At 48.2% G+C, this 23,462-nt stretch overlaps 1 protein-coding gene across 7 annotated transcripts in view; it reads right to left on the minus strand.

Moving 5' to 3' along the window:
• The window catches only part of LOC110503722 (MAP/microtubule affinity-regulating kinase 4), a 64,827-nt gene that overhangs the window by 14,954 nt on the left and 26,411 nt on the right, over nt 1–23,462 (minus strand). For all 7 annotated transcript variants that reach the window (XM_021582204.2, XM_021582205.2, XM_021582206.2 and 4 more), the window contains exons 4-14: nt 9,842–9,890; nt 9,208–9,273; nt 6,808–6,878; nt 6,545–6,601; nt 6,115–6,351; nt 5,588–5,707; nt 5,388–5,487; nt 5,060–5,169; nt 4,330–4,510; nt 3,824–4,050; nt 3,146–3,252 (exon numbers count right to left, since the gene is read on the minus strand). In XM_021582204.2, coding sequence (XP_021437879.1) covers nt 3,146–3,252; nt 3,824–4,050; nt 4,330–4,510; nt 5,060–5,169; nt 5,388–5,487; nt 5,588–5,707; nt 6,115–6,351; nt 6,545–6,601; nt 6,808–6,878; nt 9,208–9,273; nt 9,842–9,890 — 1,325 coding nt within the window. The remainder of the gene's footprint in view (nt 1–3,145; nt 3,253–3,823; nt 4,051–4,329; nt 4,511–5,059; nt 5,170–5,387; nt 5,488–5,587; nt 5,708–6,114; nt 6,352–6,544; nt 6,602–6,807; nt 6,879–9,207; nt 9,274–9,841; nt 9,891–23,462) is intronic.

A 23,462-nucleotide genomic window follows, 5' to 3' on the forward strand; every position in this document is an offset into this window, starting at 1 on the left:
GAGAGATACAGAGAGAGAGGGTGAGAGATACAGAGAGAGAGGGTGAGTGAGAGAGAGGGTGAGTGTGAGAGATAGAGAGGGTGAGAGATAGAGAGAGAGGGTGAGTGAGAGAGAGAGAGAGAGAGGGTGGGTGAGAGATAGAGAGAGGGTGAGAGCTAATACAGAGAGAGAGGGTGAGAGATACAGAAAGAGAGGGTGAGAGATACAGAGAGAGGGGGTGAGAGATACAGAGAGAGGGTGAGAGAAGGTGAAAGAGATACAGAGAGGGTGAGAGATAATACAGAGAGAGAGGGTGAGAGATACTACAGAGAGAGAGGGTGAGAGATACAGAGAGAGAGGGTGAGAGATAGTGAGAGAGGGTGAGAGAAGGTGAAAGAGAGAGAGGGTGAGAGATAGAGAGAGAGGGTGAGAGATACAGAGAGAGAGGGTGAGAGATGCAGAGAGAGAGGGTGAGAGATAGTGAGAGAGGGCGAGAGATACAGAGAGAAAGGGTGAGAGATACAGAGAGAGAGGGTGAGAGATAGTGAGAGAGAGGGTGAGAGATACAGAGAGAGAGGGTGAGAGATACAGAGAGGGTGAGAGATAGAGAGAGAGGGTGAGAGATACAGAGAGAGAGGGTGAGAGATACAGAGAGGGTGAGAGATACAGAGAGGGTGAGAGATACAGAGAGAGGGTAAGAGATAGAGAGAGAGGGTGAGAGATACAGAGAGAGGGGGTGAGAGATAGAGATAGTGGGTGAGAGAGATAGTGGGTGAGAGATCAAGAGAGAGGGTGAGAGACAGAGAGAGAGGGTGAGAGTTACAGAGAGAGAGGGTGAGAGTTACAGAGAGAGGGGGTGAGAGTTACAGAGAGAGGGGGTAAGAGTTACAGAGAGAGGGGGAGAGTTACAGAGAGAGGGGGAGAGTTACAGAGAGAGGGGGAGAGTTACAGAGAGAGGGGGAGAGTTACAGAGCGAGAGGGTGAGAGATACAGAGAGAGAGGGTGAGAGATACAGAGAGAGAGGGTGAGTGAGAGAGAGGGTGAGTGAGAGAGAGGGTGAGTGAGAGAGAGGGTGAGTGTGAGAGATAGAGAGGGTGAGAGATAGAGAGAGACGGTGAGAGATAGAGAGAGAGGGTGAGAGATAGAGAGAGAGGGCATGAGGGAGAGAGCTTGAGGAAGAGCGACAGACTGAAAATGAAGATTTCAGCCATCTGCTTGGAGGCTTGTGGACGTACAGCAGTAGCCCCCCTCCTTCCCCATGCCCCCTTAACCCTGTATCCTTTCATCCACCTGGCAGAGCTCCCCTCCCCTCGCCCCCTTGGCCCGCTCCCTACAGTTCTCCCTGAATGGCTGGGTTAGCTAGGCTGGCTTAGCCCCTGTTGGCCTGGGGCCGCTTCACTTAACGCTCTAAATAACCAGAGCTCTGATAGACAGACACACACTCACACAGGGAGAGGGGCCGAGTAGGGCAGACACATTAGTCCTTTGGTTGATTTGCAGCTGTTTCAGAGCACAATCATTTACCCTCAACCTGAGCCCCAAAGCAAAAGAGATCAGGGGCAGGAATTGAAAATGTGTAGAATGTAATGCATGATTATGTAATATATAGCATGTAATTGTATGACAGCATGCATGTCAGTATGAGCACGAATATTGTGTCTGTTTCCGAGTGTGTTGGTTTGTGTATTTTGTCATTGTGTGTATGCAGTGGTGTATTTGTTTGTGCGGCTCCACTGTGTGTCCCGTCAGCCCGTCTAGTGTGGCATTGCATTGACAGGGCCTAGAAGGCGGTTGCATTGCATTGACAGGGCCTAGAAGGCGGTTGCATTGCACTGACAGAGCCTAGAAGGCGGTTGCATTGCACTGACAGAGCCTAGAAGGCGGTTGCATTGCATTGACAGGGCCTAGAAGGCGGTTGCATTGCATTGACAGGGCCTAGAAGGCGGATGCATTGCATTGACAGGGCCTAGAAGGCGGTTGCATTGCATTGACAGGGCCTAGAAGGCGGTTGCATTGTATTGACAGGGCCTAGAAGGCGGATGCATTGCATTGACAGGGCCTAGAAGGCGGTTGCATTGTATTGACAGGGCCTAGAAGGCGGTTGCATTGTATTGACAGGGCCTAGAAGGCGGATGCATTGCATTGACAGGGCCTAGAAGGCGGTTGCATTGCATTGACAGGGCCTAGAAGGCGGATGCATTGCATTGACAGGGCCTAGAAGGCGGTTGCATTGCATTGACAGGGCCTAGAAGGCGGTTGCATTGCATTGACAGGGCCTAGAAGGCGGTTGCATTGTATTGACAGGGCCTAGAAGGCGGATGCATTGCATTGACAGGGCCTAGAAGGCGGATGCATTGTATTGACAGGGCCTAGAAGGCGGATGCATTGTATTGACAGGGCCTAGAAGGCGGTTGCATTGCATTGACAGGGCCTAGAAGGCGGATGCATTGTATTGACAGGGCCTAGAAGGCGGATGCATTGCATTGACAGGGCCTAGAAGGCGGTTGCATTGCATTGACAGGGCCTAGAAGGCGGATGCATTGCATTGACAGGGCCTAGAAGGCGGTTGCATTGCATTGACAGGGCCTAGAAGGCGGATGCATTGTATTGACAGGGCCTAGAAGGCGGATGCATTGCATTGACAGGGCCTAGAAGGCGGATGCATTGTATTGACAGGGCCTAGAAGGCGGATGCATTGCATTGACAGGGCCTAGAAGGCGGTTGCATTGTATTGACAGGGCCTAGAAGGCGGTTGCATTGTATTGACAGGGCCTAGAAGGCGGTTGCATTGCATTGACAGGGCCTAGAAGGCGGATGCATTGCATTGACAGGGCCTAAAAGGCGGTTGCTGGTCAAGTTGGAACACAGCCTGTCACCGCTTTCCCCCTCCACCCCCACCCCTCCTCCAGTGCTAGGACCGTAGGTCACATGATAACCACCACCTTCTGGCACATACCAGTAAGCTCTTTATCCCCTAGTCAAGAGGCATAATGAATGTTATACACACAGAAACACCACTACAGTACAGTCAAAAAACAGGTTATTAATGCACACAATGTTGAGAAAGTGAATGTACAGTATCCCTGCTATTATTCTCGAGGACTCAACAAATGTAGAAGCACATGTACAACGCTCAAACATGATGAAACCCAAACACTCTGCTCACCTGTTCTCCTTGCCGTTCTGCAGCAGGGAGGGCCTGTCTGTGCTGTTCCGGTCCGTGGTGCACACGTATGTGTTCCGGCGGATCATGGCACTTGCTGGGACGTTGTTCTGAAAGGCAGGGAGAATGACAGTTAGATAACACATTGACTGTGATTGACTGTGACTACTATATAGTGCACTACTTATGAGCCCTGGTCAAAAGGAGTGTACTTTAGGGAACCACAGTACCAGTGCTGAACTCTTGTCGTCACTCTCAGTCCACCCTGTCAGAGCGCCTCTGAGCCCTTCAAAGGGTTCAACTCGGGTTCATCTACATATTCTCCGTTCACACTGTTGTTGTTGTTCATCCTTATTCTGTTACTGGACTCCCTACATGCCAGCGTTTCATCTCTATTCTCTCTGTCCACATCTTAGTTTAGCATGAATCTGTAGATTCTCTCTCCAAAGTGTTGTTCTTGGTTCATTCCTCCGCACACTGATCTTAGTTTCATTAATCTCTTGTAACCTTGTCTCGTATAAGGTCGTATTGTAGGCCGACAGCATTGCACTGCATCCACCAATGGTTGCGTGCCACATCATCGACGGCGCAGTCTGGCACCAGATAACCATTATATGATGTGGTTTGCTGACATGTAGTGAGCCTGGAACAGGGCCTATGTGTGTGTGTGTGTGTGCTCACCGTGGCGGTGTTAATCTCCTTGCGGCGGTCGGGAATCTCTGACTGGTTGGGGTTGTTGGCGCTGCTGACCATGGGGCTGGAGGGGGGCTGGATGGAACGGCTGCCCACCACACTGCTGCTGACCTTACGGGACGCCATGCGCCCCCCCTCCTCCTTCAGCTCCCTGTCTGCCCCCGCCACGCTGCTGGGGCTACGCTTGGGGTGGGATGGGGGCGCTGCTGGACCGCCTGCACAACAGGCAGACAGGGCAGAGGACACGACATGAGAATCAAAGTTTGGTCCTGTGTGGCTCAGTTGGTAGAGCAAGGCACTTGTAAAACCAAGATTGTGGGTTTGAATTCTGCTGGGGCCACCCATATGTACATTTCTGCATGGACTACAGTCGTTTGGGATAAACAGCATGTTATGATATTATAGACTGCACAAATTATAAAGATCTCACACACGACCGGTGACCTCACAATAGGGTGCATTTTGGGACGCAGACTCAGAGACAGCCCACTCACAGAAGTCACTGTGCCTCCTGCGGGGGTGGTAGGTGGAGGCGCTGCGCTGGGTGGTCTTGCTGTGGGAGGAGGCGGAGGTGGTGGAGGAGGTGGAGTGTTTACTGGTGCCGTTGGTGACGGTGCTGGGCCGTACCCGCGCCAGGCTCAGACTGCTGGTTGACCGAGACTCACTGCCCTCCACCTGACATACACACAGAGAGAAACGTGATTGTGGACAGTGTGAACACACAGGCACGACACACACACGTATTGTAGCAGACTGGCACGCCAGGCATTCCCCTGGGATTTGTATTAGCAGCGGTGGCTAAGGTAGCGGAGGGGGATTTTTGTGTAGAACGACTGTGAGAAGGTCACATCTGGTGACCTTTTAAAAGGACTTTCTACTCCATGGTGAAATGAAATGACGTTGACACCATCTGAAATGTAACTGGTGCGCGCCACTGCACTGTAAGATGAGGAGGAGCAAGCGGTGGCTCTCATTCACACCACTGCTTGCTCTGTTTCCTACAAATATACTGATCTTAAAGGGATAGTGCCAGACTTTGGCAATTCATTTCCCAACTCTCAACCTATCCCTTTAAGAGCGTGTCTCGGCAGAAATATATATATTTAAAAAAATGTAAAAACATTTTAGGGGGAACACTGGGAAGGCAGACGGGCAACACAGAAAGCTTTAATGATGAAGAATTTTCTCTCTCTCCCACACACACGTTGTCTCGTTGTGCCTCACCTCATTCATGCGTCCCAGTAACAGGTAGGTGGCGGTGACCTCGTTGTATTTCCGAGTGGTCAGAGCGTCCTTGATGTCATCACGGGTGTAACCCATCCCCACCATCACCTCTGAAGGCGAGCGGAGAGATGAGGGACGTTAGACAGAGATACAGGCTCACAGAAAGAAGAGGAAGGCCGTGTCCCAAATAGCACCCTATTCCCTACAATAGTGCACTACTACTACTACTACTCCCAGGGGCCAGTGCACTAAAAATGGAATACGATGCAATTTGGGACAAATACGATATGTAGGTAAGGAGTAGAGGGGAGATAGAGAGGTATTTCACCGATGCGGCTGCCATCATTATGGTCCTCCAGGGGCTCTATATGAGCCTTCAGTTCTTCTCCGTCGTAGCCAGAGTTAATCCACTTGTCGTTCATGATTTGCTAATCAGGGATAAAGCGATGTGTTAAAGAGTGCACAAACAGGGTGTGTGTGGTTGCGTGTACTGTAAAGCTGAGTGCCGCCTGCCGTTGCCCTCCTCACCTCCAGGGTGCAGCGTTTGGTGGGATTGAGCACCAGGAACCTGCGCAGGATGCCCTCGCAGTCGGTGGACATGTAGAAGGGCACGCGGTACTTCCCCCGCAGAACACGCTCCCGCAGCTCCTGGGGAACAACACATACAGATAACGTTACACAAAACGTGCACATAACGTTATATAACGTTACACAAAACGTGCACATAACGTTATATAACGTTACACAAAACGTGCACATAACGTTATATAACGTTACACAAAACACGAGACATAATAATGGCAAAGGGACTAAAAGACAACGTGTTCCTTCTCTTGATCAACTGAACATGAAAATGGAAGGTGAACATGAAGTAATCAGCACGAAACCCTTCAGTACCACAGGCAGCATTAGTATCCAAAATGTCACATTTGGCATCATATTCCCCATATAGTACAAAACTTTTGACCACACCATATGTAAAAAAGTAGTGCCCTATGTAGTGCCCCAGACAAAGTAAAGGTCATTTTGGCTGCGCTGCGGGGGGGGGGTCTTGCCTTGAGGTTCTGCCCGTCGAAGGGCAGTGATCCGCTGACCAGCGTGTAGAGGATGACCCCCAGGCTCCAGATGTCCACCTCAGGCCCGTCGTACTTCTTCCCCTGGAACAGCTCCGGAGCGGCATAGGGAGGGGAGCCACAGAACGTGTCCAGCTTGTTGCCCATGGTGAACTCGTTACTGAAGCCAAAGTCTGCGATTTTGATGTTGGAGTCGGCATCCAGCAAGAGGTTCTCAGCCTGCAGAGACAGGTGAAGATTTTAAGGACTGAGAGTCTGTTCAGTTCAGGCTGAGTCTGTATGCTCATTTCAGGAAAGAGATTATCAGTGTTTGACATGTTTTTTAATGTATTGATAATGATATACTTAATATCAATGAGTGGTTGTCATTTTGGACAATGAAAAGGAGTTCAGGTCTGAACCGGTCACGTACTTTAAGGTCCCTGTGAACAATGTTCTTCAGGTGACAGTAGTGTACAGCAGACACAATCTAGATAGATAGATATATATAGAGAGAGAGGGAGAAGAGAGCAGGAGAGACAGAAAGAAGGGGAGTGAGACAAGTCACAGTAAAAAAAAGCCAAACACATACACTGACACATACAAACTTAGAATAATGCTTGCAATGTCATTCAGGCCAACTCGGCACCATTCACTGGGTTTTGTTGCGATCATACATTTTTGGTCACATCTCACCTGACGGAATTTGGCCCGCGCCTCTTTCTCTTTCATTCTCCCATGGGACACGAGGTAGTCAAACACTTCGCCTGAGGGAGAGAGAAACCAACCACATCAACAGACAGAGCATCAGGCTTACAACACCGTCTGATTGAATACAGTGTGTAATTGAGGCGCTTATACTGTATATTAGTGATGCACGGGTTGATTCATAACCCGCAGTCCCCACGGTTATATCCGAGGGGTGGGTGAGTAAATGGTCATGAAATATTGAGTGGATGAAGGGCTTTAAAAATCTATAAATGTATCGTTCTTGTGCAAATCATATCTAGAAGCTACATTAAGGTTTTTCTTTCTTTCTTTTTATCTGGCGAAAGCGTGCAGACTAAGCATTAGCGCCTAACTGTACGCTCACCGGATACACGGCTCACCGGATACGTCGCCAAATGCTTTTGGGAACATGGGCAGAAAAAGTTCACTTCGGTCCACTGGGGCAAAAAGGACAATGTCAGGGTTTAATTCAATAAGAGAAAAGCTGCGAAATGGAAAGTTGAAAATAAATTGAAGGGAGGGTCAGAGCAGTAGTCTAATGTTGAGGGAAGATGTGGTGAAGTGGTAAGATGATAGCAGTGTTATGTTATGTGTGATGATTGTGAGGCGCTATACAAATTCGACAGTCACAAGAAGGGGACTTCCAAATGGCCCATCAAGGGAACTACTGTTCAGATGGGTTAAACGGAATAGTAGTCTGAAACCTGGACTGTAGGTCTATAACCTCTCACATAGCCCAATATAACACTAAGGCTTGCAAAATTAAGCATTTCTTGCAGTAAAATTATACACCAAATGTAGATTTTGACTCTGTAATATTATTTCTGTCTTTCAGCATCTTGAGAGAATGAATGCGCGGTTAGGGTCTGTAGAGGTACTATATTTATCAGCATCATAAAAGCTGATAGAAGCCTATTTCAACCACATAAAAATATGCATCCAAGCCGAACTGAAATCTTATCAGAAACATGTCGGGTCGAAATGTTCTTACATTTTCTTAAAACCGGTTAAACTGACATCATTGGGAAATTTTGCATAGAAAATCTTTCCCTTTTCCACAAATGTATTTATTGCATTTTCTCCCCGGCGAGAGAAGCAGCGATGAAGGGGAACATTTTACCAATATCAACTACGTCATTCTGGTGAGCAGGGTTCACTTAGTCTTCCAGGGCAACAAGTCATGACAGAAGAGAAGCTGCATTTTTCTAATTGTAGAAGAAGTTCAAAGTCGACTAACAAATAGCCGGCCAAAATGTTGGAAATTATAAGCAGAGATATAGGCCTATCGAAAAAGGCCTGCTCCCCCCAAAAATACCTCCACCATCTCTGACTGCACAGCAGATTTTCTATATTAGCGGGTTAGGGTCGGGCCTCAGATTTTCACTTTACCACTTGGTAAATGGGTTACCACATGGTTTGCAGATGGGTTACTAGGTATTGCGGGTGGTTGAACAGACAACTGACCCGCGCACCACTAATATATATATATAGTGTATTCATTAGAGTTCTATAATATAATTATATTGTATTTCTATGATGTACACATTAAGTGAGTGAGTGAAAATAAATTGTAATGTAAGAATATGAAGAGAGAATATAAAACAAATATATATATATATATATATATATAAAAATATATAGATATATATATATATAAATGCTTTATTGTCACATACACCGGATAGGTACAGTGAAATGTGTTGTTTTACAGGGTCAGCCATAGTAGTACGGCGCCCCCTAAGCCAAATGGAGTGCATACGCAGCAGTAGTATCATCAGTGAGATGTATTATTAAATTGAGCCTGATCTGGGATCAGTATCTTCATCATTTAGCCTATAGGGCCTCATTCATCTCAGTGATCCCTGGCCTAATGGTTGACTTTGCATGGGCATGTCTACATGTCTGTGACCCATGCATGTGTCTGGGAATATATGGTGGTGGTGTGAGAGAGTTGAAAGAGAGAGAGTGACTGAATTAATGAATGCATGAGTGTGTGTTGTGTTTTTGTATAGTACATGCTTCATGCTAGAGGACACGTCCACTGGGAGAAAAGCAGCGAGGTTGAGATCAGGAGGGGGCACATGCTTGGCTATTAGTTCCTTATTTGGCAAGAAACAGAATGGGAGGAAAAATTGACAAACAAGCAGAGTGGGGATTAGAAAAGGGAGGGGACACAAGCAAAGAGAAGAATAGACAGAAAGTGAAGGAAGGGGAGAGAAAAGGAGAGTTCAGAGGGAGGGAGGAGGGCGGTCAGAGGACAATCGATGGGTCAGCGGTACTGGGAAAGCGTGAGGGAAGGGTGGAGAGAAAAGAGATGAGAGAGAAATGGAGGAGCGTGTAGGGATTGAGGGGAGGTACTCTGCTCACCCCCACTGGCGTACTCCATTATCAGATAGAGTGTATTCTCCGTCTCGATCACCTCAAACAGCTGCACTGTAACACACAAACATACATAGACACCTCAGTATAGTGGCACAGACAAACAACACACACAGTTGCACAAAGTGATTTACTGTGTGCTCCTTAGAGCAGGGAGATGTGCCGTAAATGCACAACAGTATAGTACGGCAGTTTATGTTTCAGCTGCATGCAGTATTAAATGTGACCGTGTGCATTATAAATACATGGAGGAAGTCTACTTGTCCTGGCTGTATATGAGCGACTACACCCTATTGCCTTTATTGTGCACTATGTTTGACCAGGGCCCATAGGGAATATGGTGCTATTTGGGATACAGCCTCTAGCCATTACAGGGGCAGCGCGAGGGGGTCTGGGCGTCCCTCAGTTAGACTGTACCCCCCTGGAAAGGAGGATCATTTTCAGCTCAGTGGGGGACTATTATCCATATCACACGTCTTGACTCCTGCTCAGCAGCTGTATTGACAGTGAATGGGAACATTGCGTGAGGATGGGTGTTAGGCTGATGATGTTCTGGGGTCGGGTATGCCCTGCAGCACTACAACCTGGAAGCTGGGGAGATTAGTATAGCCGAGGCACTTACCGATATTTGGGTGGTTGAGGCCTTTCATGATGCGTACCTCTCTGAAGAGCTGGTGGAAAGATATAGAGAAGAAAGAAGCGAGTTAAAATAATGTTATTTCATTATTCAAGTCTTCACAGCCACACTGATATATATAGCGCATGCGAAGATAGGCATGAAAGTGGGGGGTGATCAAAATTCCCGATTCATAATATAAGAACTGAACATCAGACAGGCGGATAGGAGGAGGTTAGCCCGCCTCCACCCGTCACTCATTTATTCATTCATAAATAAGCTCAGCTGCTTGTCGGGAAAATGGACGCACCTCCCCCTCCAACACTAGCTGGCTTCCTGCTAATTAGAGAGTGGACCACTCCAGGGACAGCCTGACTAGACAGAGTGCCTCTCCCCCTGGGCAGAGCCTCTCTCCCCACAGGGCTCCCTCATCCATCATGGAGGTGCCGCTGCTTTTAGCCTCTTCTCTTTCTAGAAATAGTGGGGGCCCCAGATCACATAGTCGCTGCAACGGTGGTGCGGCACGGGCACTGTCTGTCGCTGCTGTGTGTGATTCAACGTCTTGTGGTTATGAGGTGACACACAATCGTATTTACACACTGTCGCACGCCCACAATTTGACACACACACACGGCCCTCCCTCGAACACATTCATAAGCCTCCTTTCCTGGTTGTGACATCTACTGAAAGTGGGGAAACAGGGAGCGCTGACGGCATACATTCAAGCATCTTGGGGATAATTATAGTGTATGTGTGCACCAGCCCACAGAGTGCTCTCTTTGAACTGTATATGGTGAGACTGGGTGACGAGGCATCAGCTTGCTCTGACCAGGTAAAAGGGTATCCGTGAGAGACTGTGTTACAAGGGCTGGGTTTGTGGAAAGGGGAATACTTCAATGAAGACAGAAATAGAGGCAAACACAAAGTTAGATTTCACAATGTATGAGTGAGCAAAAGCAAGAGAAGGAAGGAGAGAAAGGGAGAAAGACAGGAAGGATAGAGAAAGAAACACACACAATGGATGGAATGTGCTGATGGTTGTGTGAGAAGGTGTCCAGCTTCCTTAGAAGTTCAAACCCATTCTTACAAAACACTGAGCGTCACCCAGGGAGCTGCGTCTCACCCGTCTGTCCCTCTCTCTTTCACTCTCTCTCTGGAGCCCCCCCTCCCACCCCTGTCTCAGCCACCAACACCCCATAACTCTCTCTCAGCCCCTCCCACCCCATGCCTCTCTCTCAGCCACCCCCACCCCATGCCTCTCTCAGCCTCCCCCACCCCTCTCTCTCAGCCACCCCACCTCTCTCTCTCAGCCACCCCACCCCTCTCTCTCAGCCACCCCACCTCTCTCTCTCAGCCACCCCACCTCTCTCTCAGCCTCCCCACCCCTCTCTCTCAGCCACCCCACCCCTCTCTCTCAGCCTCCCCACCCCCCTCTCTCTCAGCCTCCCCACCCCTCTCTCTCAGCCACCCCACCCCTCTCTCTCAGCCACCCCCACCCCTCTCTCTCAGCCTCCCCACCGCTCTCTCTCAGGCTCCCCACCCCTCTCTCTCAGCCACCTCACCCCTCTCTCAGCCACCTCACCCCTCTCTCTCAGCCTCCCCACCTCTCGCTCTCAGCCACCCCACCCCTCTCTCTCAGCCACCCCACCCCTCTCTCTCAGCCTCCCCACCCCTCTCTCTCAGCTACCCCACCCCTCTCTCTCAGCCACCCCACCCCTCTCTCTCAGCCACCCCACCCCTCTCTCTCAGCCTCCGCCACCCCTCTCTCTCAGCCACCCCACCCCTCTCTCTCAGCCTCCGCCACCCCTCTCTCTCAGCCACCCCACCCCTCTCTCTTAGCCACCCCACCCCTCTCTCTCAGCCACCCCACCCCTCTCTCTCAGCCACCCCTCTCTCTCAGCCACCCCACCCCTCTCTCTCAGCCACCCCACCCCTCTCTCTCAGCCACCCCACCCCTCTCTCTCAGCCACCCCTCTCTCTCAGCCTCCGCCACCCCTCTCTCTCAGCCACCCCACCCCTCTCTCTCAGCCTCCGCCACCCCTCTCTCTCAGCCACCCCACCCCTCTCTCTCAGCCTCCCTATGCTCTACCCCGTGATTCTGGCCTTCTGCGGCAGCTTTCAAACAAGATATCTGTACACGGAAGTGGCAAGAGTAAAGTTGTGAGGATGATATATACAGTGCCTTGCGAAAGTATTCGGCCCCCTTGAACTTTGCGACCTTTTGCCACATTTCAGGCTTCAAACATAAAGATATAAATCTGTATTTTTTTGTGAAGAATCAACAACAAGTGGGACACAATCATGAAGTGGAACGACATTTATTGGATATTTCAAACTTTTTTAACAAATCAAAAACTGAAAAATTGGGCGTGCAAAATTATTCAGCCCCTTTACTTTCAGTGCAGCAAACTCTCTCCAGAAGTTCAGTGAGGATCTCTGAATGATCCAATGTTGTTAATGATGATAAATACAATCCACCTGTGTGTAATAAAGTCTCCGTATAAATGCACCTACACTGTGATAGTCTCAGAGGTCCGTCAAAAGCGCAGACAGCATCATGAAGAACAAGGAACACACCAGGCAGGTCTGAGATACTGTTGTGAAGAAGTTTAAAGCCGGATTTGGATACAAAAAGATTTCCCAAGCTTTAAACATCCCAAGGAGCACTGTGCAAGCGATAATATTGAAATGGAAGGAGTATCAGACCACTGCAAATCTACCAAGACCTGGCCGTCCCTCTAAACTTTCAGCTCATACAAGGAGAAGACTGATCAGAGATGCAGCCAAGAGGCCCATGATCACTCTGGATGAAATGCAGAGATCTACAGCTGAGGTGGGAGACTCTGTCCATAGGACAACAATCAGTCGTAAATTGCACAAATCTGGCCTTTATGGAAGAGTGGCAAGAAGAAAGCCATTTCTTAAAGATATCCATAAAAAGTGTTGTTTAAAGTTTGCCACAAGCCACCTGGGAGACACACCAAACATGTGGAAGAAGGTGCTCTGGTCAGATGAAACCAAAATTGAACTTTTTGGCAACAATGCAAAACGTTATGTTTGGCGTAAAAGCAACACAGCTGAACACACCATCCCCACTGTCAAACATGGTGGTGGCAGCATCATGGTTTGGGCCTGCTTTTCTTCAGCAGGGACAGGGAAGATGGTTAAAATTGATGGGAAGATGGATGGAGCCAAATACAGGACCATTCTGGAAGAAAACCTGATGGAGTCTGCAAAAGACCTGAGACTGGGACAGAGATTTGTCTTCCAACAAGACAATGATCCAAAACATAAAGCAAAATCTACAATGGAATGTTTCAAAAATAAACATATCCAGGTGTTAGAATGGCCAAGTCAAAGTCCAGACCTGAATCCAATCGTGAATCTGTGGAAAGAACTGAAAACTGCTGTTCACAAATGCTCTCCATCCAACCTCACTGAGCTCGAGCTGTTTTGCAAGGAGGAATGGGAAAAAATGTCAGTCTCTCGATGTGCAAAACTGATAGAGACATACCCCAAGCGACTTACAGCTGTAATCGCAGCAAAAGGTGGCGCTACAAAGTATTAACTTAAGGGGGCTGAATCATTTTGCACGCCCAATTTTTCAGTTTTTGATTTGTTAAAAAAGTTTGAAATATCCAATAAATGTCGTTCCACTTCACGATTGTGTCCCACTTGTTGTTGATTCTTCACAAAAAAATACAGTTTTAAATCTTTATGGTTGAAGCCTGAAATGTGGCAAAAGGTCACAAAGTTCAAGGGGGCCGAATACTTTCGCAAGGCACTGTATATTTTGGATTGCCTTGAGGACAGAGGGAAACAGAGAGAAGGAAACTGAGAATGATTCAAATGTGTATGCCTCAGGGACTGTGCAAGCAAATGACTAATTTCTCAAATAAACAGAACGGAGCCGGGCTGGTAAGGTGGGTTCAATGATTTAAATTGCACACACACGCACACGCACACACTCCCATGTAGCTAGACAGAGGCATAGTTTTTGGCCCGTTGGAGCACATAAGCATACCTACTGAGGTGAAGCGCTTTCAAAACAGCCAGTGTTTCTCAGTTCAGACCCAAAAAATATCTGGGGATATGGCCAGGGGGGATAAGTCAAAAACATGAACATAGATGATGATTATGTTTTTCTTTTGCTTGTTTGTGGTGTTACTTACAAGGGGAAAGTTCTACCAAGCATGACTGTCTACTTCCTGGTAGTCATGTAATAATACATGGAGGATGTAGTAATGAGGTGATGGATTACCCAACCTGCAGCATGGTCGGACTCCATATAACGCCCATCGTTAGAACAATAGCCCCGCTCTCCCTTTCGTGCTGTTGCACTTTAAAATGACCTACCTAGACCAGTATGGAGACATGCTTACAGAAAAACAGAGTATGTGATGCAACACAAGATATTGATCGGTTTGTCACTGGGCCACATGATGTTGAAGCAGGCGGTGTCCACAGTCCTATTTTTGTTCACCAAGTACAACCTCAAGAAGAGGGCTAGTTTAGTGTTGTTGTACTAATGTCTTGCGCATTTGTATCCATAACACCTTCACTGAATGCAAATATACTATGGACTATAGGCTAGTGATACATGACTGTAGGATATAGGCTAGTGATATATGACTGTAGGATATAGGCTAGTGATATATGACTGTAGGATATATAGGCTAGTGATATATGACTGTAGAATATATAGGCTAGTGATATATGGGCTAGTGATACATGACTGTAGGATATATAGGCTAGTGATATATGACTGTAGGATATAGGCTAGTGATATATGACTGTAGGGTATATAGGCTAGTGATATATGACTGTAGAATATATAGGCTAGTGATATATGGGCTAGTGATACATGACTGTAGGATATATAGGCTAGTGATATATGACTGTAGGATATAGGCTAGTGATATATGACTGTAGGGTATATAGGCTAGTGATATTTGACTGTAGGATATAGGCTAGTGATATATGACTGTAGGATATAGGCTAGTGATACATGACTGTAGGATATATAGGCTAGTGATACATGACTGTAGGATATAGGCTAGTGATACATGACTGTAGGATATAGGCTAGTGATACATGACTGTAGGATATAGGCTAGTGATACATGACTGTAGGATATAGGCTAGTGATACATGACTGTAGGATATAGGCTAGTGATACATGACTGTAGGCTATAGGCTAGTGATACATGACTGTAGGATATATAGGCTAGTGATACATGACTGTAGGATATATAGGCTAGTGATACATGACTGTAGGATATATAGGCTAGTGATACATGACTGTAGGATATAGGCTAGTGAGATTAAACACTGTACAGAGAAACCTAGTTCTTGAAAAACAATTTAAAGGCAGAAAATAGGACTCACAGCTTCCCTTGTTATACATTTTTCCAATGCCAAAGTGCAGGGCAGCTGGACGCAACCATAAATCTGATGGTGTACATGTGTCCCGTCCCGTACAGACACACTGAGACAATCAGCCTGTGTGAAGCAGACATGTCACATAGTAATGTGGCTAATGTGGACCAGGGCTACTGTGAGTGCCACATAGAGTACACAAGTATACATTCAGTGTCCACAAACACACATCAGTGACATGATGCAGCTCCATGCGTGAACATACAATCCAAATCAAACACACATCCCTTGAGACTGTCTGTAATTGAATTGAGGAGAGCAGAGCGCATCAGCTGTTCACCTGAGCTCTAAAGAAAAATAATCAGATAAGCCCGTCTCTCCTCTCCTCTCCCGCCACCTCCTTAATCTTTTTCTCTTCCGTCATATCCCCCTCCCTTCTATCTACCACTTTCTCCCTCTCTCTCACACGCCCATAAATGACTTCCTGGTCCATTCCCTTGGCCTAACGTCACTGTTGCCATGCCAACCCATGTCAGACTCTATAGTCCTAGTCTCACCCCCAGGCAAGTGTCTTCCCAGGGGAGCTTCTCCACCCCACCGCTGCCCAACCATGCCCTGCATTGCCTGCCACCCTCAGCACATGACTGGCCAAGGGAACGGACAGCCCATCCACAGTGTGCATCTGTCTAATGCAGTCCTCCCTCCCTCCTCCACCCTCTCTCCCCGTCTCATCCCTGCACATCCCTCTCACCCTGTACATCACACCGGAAGCCAATCTCGCTCTGAAGCAGAAAGCACAGAGAGCACAAAAGGGCAGAATTAATCAACCTCTGAGCTCCCTCTGGTTTTTCTCCTCTGTTTTGCATGGGGATTTGCACAAAGCAGCTTACTAAGTTGCCTCTCTCTCTCGTACTCTCTGTGTGTTATTGTGGGTCGAGGTTACCGTTGGGTCAGTCAGCGGTGGACACAGGCAGTTGTTGAACACAAGGCAGTGTTTTTGTCTGCGTGCCTCACTCTGACCAGTTAATCCAGGCCTTGTGTCCGAGCTCTGGCCTGAACAATCCCACGCATAGTTGCACTCACACACAGGAAAAATATGCCTGCATAGGACACACACATATACACTCGCTTTACCCACACACAGACACTTTACACAACCACATTATGCACGCACAGTCACACACAAGCACACCCCTCATCCCCCTGACCACACTGTCACGTGACCAGAGAGAGAGACAACGAGAGAGAGAGAGCGAGAGGTAAACGGAACTCACAGGCTCCCCTCTCAAACGACTCAGCAGAGCCACTGAATAACCTGCTCTATCTCTGAAAGAGACATCTATCCACGCCAAGGGCCAAGCAAGCCATTGCCCATGAATGACTGCTCCCTCCCTCCCTGCATAACGATAACATCTGATGCAAGTGCCACTGCCTACACTGCCCCTAACCCCCCCCCCCCCCCCAACCTAACCAACAGAATACCCCTCCCTCCCTGCCCTAACTCTCTCTCCCCATACACCCCAACCCCATCCCCCCTTCATGTCCCTGTGGGACCCAGGTTGCTCCTCTGGGAAAGGGGGTGTGATCATGCAGAAGGAGCCCTTTCATGTTGGACATGGTGGATCAGGGCGTTTCAAGGCAACGGCTGTTGTCAACATGGCCCCTCAACAGAGACCATGGTGATGAGGAGCAGACCCGGAGCTTCCTCGTTACAAGCCGATCTAAAACCAGTGCTGAGATCTACCACGGGGGGCAGACAGATGGCCCCAGCAGGGGCAGCCTCAGTGGCCAGGGCTCAGGTGAGGCGTCCCCAGGGGCCAGGACTACAGGTGCTTCCACCCGGATTGAGTTTGCCCTGTGTAGCACCCAAATGCATGAGGGTAGATTGGGTTCAAAGTTCAAACACACACTGGCGACTGTTTGTGGCCAAATTGGTATAGCATAATTCAAGCCTCAGCTACAATATACCTTCAAGTGTTTGAATGATTCATGGACAGTAATAATAAACAATAGTTTATTTCAGGAATTCACCTCATGTTTGTTTGACCATAGGTTAGGATTGAATGTCCTATCATGTAACTGTTGACACTGAGAAGCTGACAGAGTCAAATCTACACAGAGCATGAGGTAGTACAACCTTTACTGTTTGGCAAGAAGCAATAAAGCACATCCAAGTCACATGCCTATCCAGAACTACAGCAACAGGCTTAAATTGTTTCCTGTAAAGGGTAGCAACAACAGTCATTAGATCCCAAAGAGAGAAGACAAAACAGTCCATGTCTGCCTCCCAAAATGGCACCCTATTCCCATAGGGCTCTGGTCAAAAGTAGTGCACTATATACAGAATAGAGCTCTGGTCTAAAGTAGTGTACTATATAGGGAATAGAGCTCTGGTCTAAAGTAGTGTAATATATAGGGAATAGGGCTCTGGTCTAAAGTAGTGTACTAAACTCAGCAAAAAAAGAAACCTCCCTTTTTCAGGACCCTGTCTTTCAAAGATAATTCATACAAATCCAAACAACTTCACAGATCTTCATTGTAAAGGGTTTAAACACTGTTTCCCATGCTTGTTCAATGAAGCATAAACAATTAATGAACATGCAGTTGTGGAACGGTCGTTAAGACACTAACAGCTTACAGACAGTAGGCAATTAAGTTATGAAAACGTAGGACACTAAAAGAGGCCTTTCTACTGACTCTGAAAAACACCAAAAGAAAGATGCCCAGGGTCCCTGCTCATCTGCATGAACAAGCCTTAGGCATGCTGCAAGGAGAAATGAGGACTGCAGATGTGGTCAGGGCAATAAATTGGAATGTCCGTACTGTAAGACGCCTGGGACAGCGCTACAGGGAGACAGGATGGACAGCTGATCGTCCTCACAGTGGCAGACCACATGGCAGACCACAACACCTACACAGGGTCGGTACATCAAAACATCACACCTGCGGGACAGTTACACGAAGAGTTACACTAAGAATGCACAATCCCTCCATCAGTGCTCAGACCGTCCGATATAGGCTGAGAGAGGCTGGACTGAGGGCTTGTAGGCCTGTTGTAAGACAGGTCCTCACCAGACATCACCGGCAACAACGTCGCCTATGGGCACAAACCCACCGTCGCTGGACCAGACAGGACTAGCAAAAAGTGCTCTTCACTGACGAGTCACGGTTTTGTCTCACCAGGGGTGATGATCGGATTCGCATTTATCGACGAAGGAATGAGCGTTACACCGAGGCCTGTACTCTGGAGCGGGAGCGATTTGGAGGTGGAGGGTCCGTCATGGTCTGGGGCGGTGTGTCACAGCATCATCAAACTGAGCTTGTTGTCATTGCAGGCAATCTCAACGCTGTGCGTTACAGGGAAGACATCCTCCTTCCTCATATGGTACCCTTCCTGCAGGCTCATCCTGACATGACCCTCCAACATGACAATGCCACCAGCCATACTGCTCATTCTGTGGGTGATTTCCTGCAAGACAGGAATGTCAGTGTTCTGCCATGGCCAGCGAAGAGCCCGGATCTCAATCCCATTGAGCACGTCTGGGACCTGTTGGATTGGAGGGTGAGGGCTTGGGCCATTCCCCCCAGAAATGTCAGGGAACTTGCAGGTGCCTTGGTGGAAGAGTGGGGTAACATCTCACAGCAAGAACTGGCAAATCTGGTGCAGTCCATGAGCAGGAGATGCACTGCAGTACTTAATGCAGCTGGTGGCCACACCAGATACTGACTGTTACTTTTGATTTTGACCCCTCCTTTGTTCAGGGACACATTATTCCATTTCTATTAGTCACATGTCTGTGGAACTTGTTCAGTTTATGTCTCAGTTGTTGAATCTTGTTATTTTCATAAAAATACTTGCACATGTTAAGTTTGTTGAAAATAAACGCTGTTGACAGTTAGAGGACATTTATTTTTTTTGCTGAGTTTATATAGAGAATAGGGTTCCATTTGGAACACACTTATAGGCAGCAACTCAGAAACTGGATTACTGCACATATTCTGACCCCTGCATGAACAGAATGAAAACCACTTTTCCCATCATCCTTCAACAGTGTGGGAAAATATCCTGCCCCCTCTGTATTAATTCCTTTAATATCTTAATGATACACACTACCCACTGATAAACAAACATACTGTCAGGCAGCGTCCTTATCCCTTTCTCGAGAACATACACACACACACACCAACGCGTGCACGCACACACACACACACGGTCTGTGCTCTTTGGTTCTGCCTCATCTCATGGTTGCTTGCTTTCTCAGGATCCCAGCTCCAGTGCCCTGGCCCCCTGGAAGACCCCACCTCCTCTGGGTTCGGCTGTCCCCATTGTTTGCCTGTCTGGAATGCTGCTCCTGGCTGAAGAGGCCTGATAGAGGGATAACCCCCCCCCCCCCCCCCCCCGCAATGTAGCATCAGACTCTTTTGAAGGGGCCCTACATGGTGAAGGATTACACCCAACACACACAGAGACTCTCACATAGGCTCTCACAGGCAGACTTATGCACACTCTTGACAGTGACGAAGCTTGAGAAAATCGTGACAACATCCAGATCAGAGAGAGAGGTGGAAGATGAGGGGAATAGGGGGTACAGAGAGGCTGTAGGGTGGGTGAGGTGTGAGGGACAGAAGTGACGTGAAGGATGACAGAGACAGGGTTTAAAGTTAAAGGGCCTAGTGTGGAATAGATCAGAGGTTGGGACTGGGAATGAGTGGGAGGTAGAGTGAGGGGTGGATTAGGAAGGAGACATAGGTGGTGGGAGGTAGTATTTAGGGGTATGAAATAGATAGGCATGGGTTTAGGCATGGGGTTAGTAAGTGGTTGGGGGTGTTTCAGATACATCAGGCAGTTGTTTTAGGATGGGTGCAAGTGTCTGTCCTGCTCAGTGTGTATCAGCTGCTGGCGATCCCCATGCAGCCCCTAATGGGATTAGAGGGAGACTGAGTGACTTTGGGGGGCGGTGGGCCAACATGGAGCATTGCTGCTACAGCCCTGCTGTCACTGTCATATTAAAGCCTGCAGACTGCAGCCAGATTACCCCAAGTGTTCTGCAGCAGTGCAGTTGGCTGGTGGGGGGCGGAGCCTGGGCCCTTAAATCACCTGCCACCGCTTGGGTGTGTCCCTCTAGCTACTGTGGGGGGTCCAGCCTCCAGAGAAACACCAGAGAGTACATCTGTGGTTACTCTGCAGTGCCTGAAGAGAGGTGATGAGAGAAGGGAGGGAGGGAAAGATAGACAGAAACTGGAAATAAAGTGGGTTAGGTGACATATAGAAAGGGAGAGGAGGTCAGAGAGTGGGGTAAGAGAGGGAGGGCGAGAAAAAGACAGGGTGGGAGAGGGGAATGTTGCAATACAAAACAGAGCAGGATAGGGAGGGGAGGGGAGGGACACAGTGTGGAGAGAGAGAGAGAGAGAGAGATCGAAAGAGAGAGAGTCACCTGGTGCTCTGGTCTAGTGTGTCCTGAATGGGAGGAGAATAGTGCTGACAGGACAACCGTCTGCCCGTTGCGCTACTGCAGCAGTATCCATCCACCAGCGAACCTCTGCATGCAGAGATCACAAACCACCCCCGTTCCCCTCCCTCCCGGCATCCATCCCCAGTCCCCACTAGGAAACCACTCAACACTAGGGTTGCATCGTTAATGGCACTCTACTCTCTATGTAGGCTCATAGCGCTCTAGGCAAAAGTTGTGCACTATATAGGGAATAGGATGCCATTTGGGATGCAGCCTGGAACAGTGGGCATTTATAAGTCATATTCTCCAAGAATCAATGGCTATATAATTACTTTCAAAGTCCAAAATGGATGTACCAATCGAGATTGCCCCTTTAACTCTATGGTGGCCACTTCACTTCAAACTTGTGATGGGAGTTTCTTGCAAGCAATAACAAAAGGTCTACGAATATTTTTACTTTACAGGATGTCTGCAAAGCAATAGTAGCTAACTAATTGTGAACAGTATAATTTGCAGTGGCTGGTGCCAGCCATATCTTTATCCGCGGCAGACAAATAATACCTTAAACAGAGCCACAATCGATAGCAGCGTGTTTTATATTGATTTAATTGTCCTAAGTAAGAGCCTGATCCTGTTATGCTGACAACGAGACTAAAGTTTGGTCAGCAGATGACGCTTTGATACAAATATGTGCACCGGACACAGATCACCTCGTCAGATGCCTGTGACAAGATGGTTGATCAAAACATGTTCGCCTAGCAACATTGAAGCATGAGTGTGATGTCATCTGCATCAATTCTCACATTGGAGGCATGAATGCGTTGCCATGCTCATACAAAGCCTACAGCGGTCTCTAGAGGATCCATTCAGCATGTATGGACCCTCTCAGTAGTAAGTTGAGTGATTATGAGACAGGTGACTGGGGTTGATTATGAGACGGGTGACTGGGGTTGATTATGAGACAGGTGACTGGGGTTGATTATGAGACGGGTGACTGGGGTTGATTATGAGACGGGTGACTGGGGTTGATTATGACGGGTGACTGGGGTTGATTATGACGGGGGACTGGGGTTGATTATGACGGGGGACTGGGGTTGATTATGACGGGGGACTGGGGTTGATTATGACGGGGGACTGGGGTTGATTATGACGGGTGACTGGGGTTGATTATGACAGGGGACTGGGGTTGATTATGACGGGAGACTGAGGTTGATTATGACGGGTGACTGGGGTTGATTATGACGGGTGACTGGGGTTGATTATGACAGGTGACTGGGGTTGATTATGACGGGTGACTGGGGTTGATTATGACGGGGGACTGGGGTTGATTATGACGGGGGACTGGGGTTGATTATGACGGGTGACTGGGGTTGATTATGACGGGGGACTGGGGTTGATTATGACGGGAGACTGAGGTTGATTATGACGGGGGACTGGGGTTGATTATGACGGGGGACTGGGGTTGATTATGATGGGAGACTGAGGTTGATTATGACGGGTGACTGGGGTTGATTATGATGGGAGACTGGGGTTGATTATGATGGGAGACTGAGGATGATTATGATGGGAGACTGAGGTTGATTATGATGGGAGACTGAGGTTGATTATGATGGGAGACTGAGGTTGATTATGATGGGAGACTGAGGTTGATTATGACGGGAGACTGAGGTTGATTATGACGGGAGACTGAGGTTGATTATGACGGGTGACTGGGGTTGATTATGACAGGTGACTGGGGTTGATTATGACGGGTGACTGGGGTTGATTATGACGGGTGACTGGGGTTGATTATGACGGGGGACTGGGGTTGATTATGACGGGGGACTGGGGTTGATTATGACGGGTGACTGGGGTTGATTATGACGGGTGACTGGGGTTGATTATGACGGGGGACTGGGGTTGATTATGACGGGTGACTGGGGTTGATTATGACGGGTGACTGGGGTTGATTATGACGGGTGACTGGGGTTGATTATGACGGGGACTGGGGTTGATTATGACGGGTGACTGGGGTTGATTATGACGGGTGACTGAGGTTGATTATGACAGGTGACTGGGGTTGATTATGACGGGGGACTGGGGTTGATTATGACGGGTGACTGGGGTTGATTATGACGGGGGACTGGGGTTGATTATGACGGGTGACTGGGGTTGATTATGACGGGTGACTGGGGATGATTATGATGGGTGACTGGGGTTGATTATGATGGGTGACGGGTTGATTATGACAGGTGACTGGGGTTGATTATGACGGGTGACTGGGGTTGATTATGACGGGTGACTGGGGTTGATTATGACATGTGACTGGGGTTGATTATGATGGGTGACTGGGGTTGCGTCTCAAATGGTACCCTATTCCCTATATAGTGTAAAGGGACGCACAATGGGAATAAGCCTGTGTATGTGTGGTCAAACCAAGCTCAAGCCTGCTGTTCAATTGCCTCAAAATGAGGAGGGACAGTCATACACAATTCAATACATGTCTCTGTCCTCCATTGGTTTTGTCTGAAGAAAGCGTACTACAGTCATATGAAGTCGGGCCAGCATACTAACGTTATTACAGCTATGCTATGCAATGTATCTATACATAGGCTCTGTCTGCCCATGAACTCTGACCACACTGGACAGTTATGTGCATCGCTCCATGCTTAAATAGAGTTCCACTGAGGGGCAACACATGATACAGCAGCACCTTCCTACAGTTCTCTCTCATATGGACAGGAACATTATCATTGCGTAGTTGTCAATGTTCCAAAATCATTGCCCCCATCATTCCCATTGATTTGTAGCTAGTGG

This window comes from Oncorhynchus mykiss, chromosome 24 (assembly GCF_013265735.2).
Source record: "Oncorhynchus mykiss isolate Arlee chromosome 24, USDA_OmykA_1.1, whole genome shotgun sequence".
Classification (NCBI taxonomy): domain Eukaryota; kingdom Metazoa; phylum Chordata; class Actinopteri; order Salmoniformes; family Salmonidae; genus Oncorhynchus; species Oncorhynchus mykiss.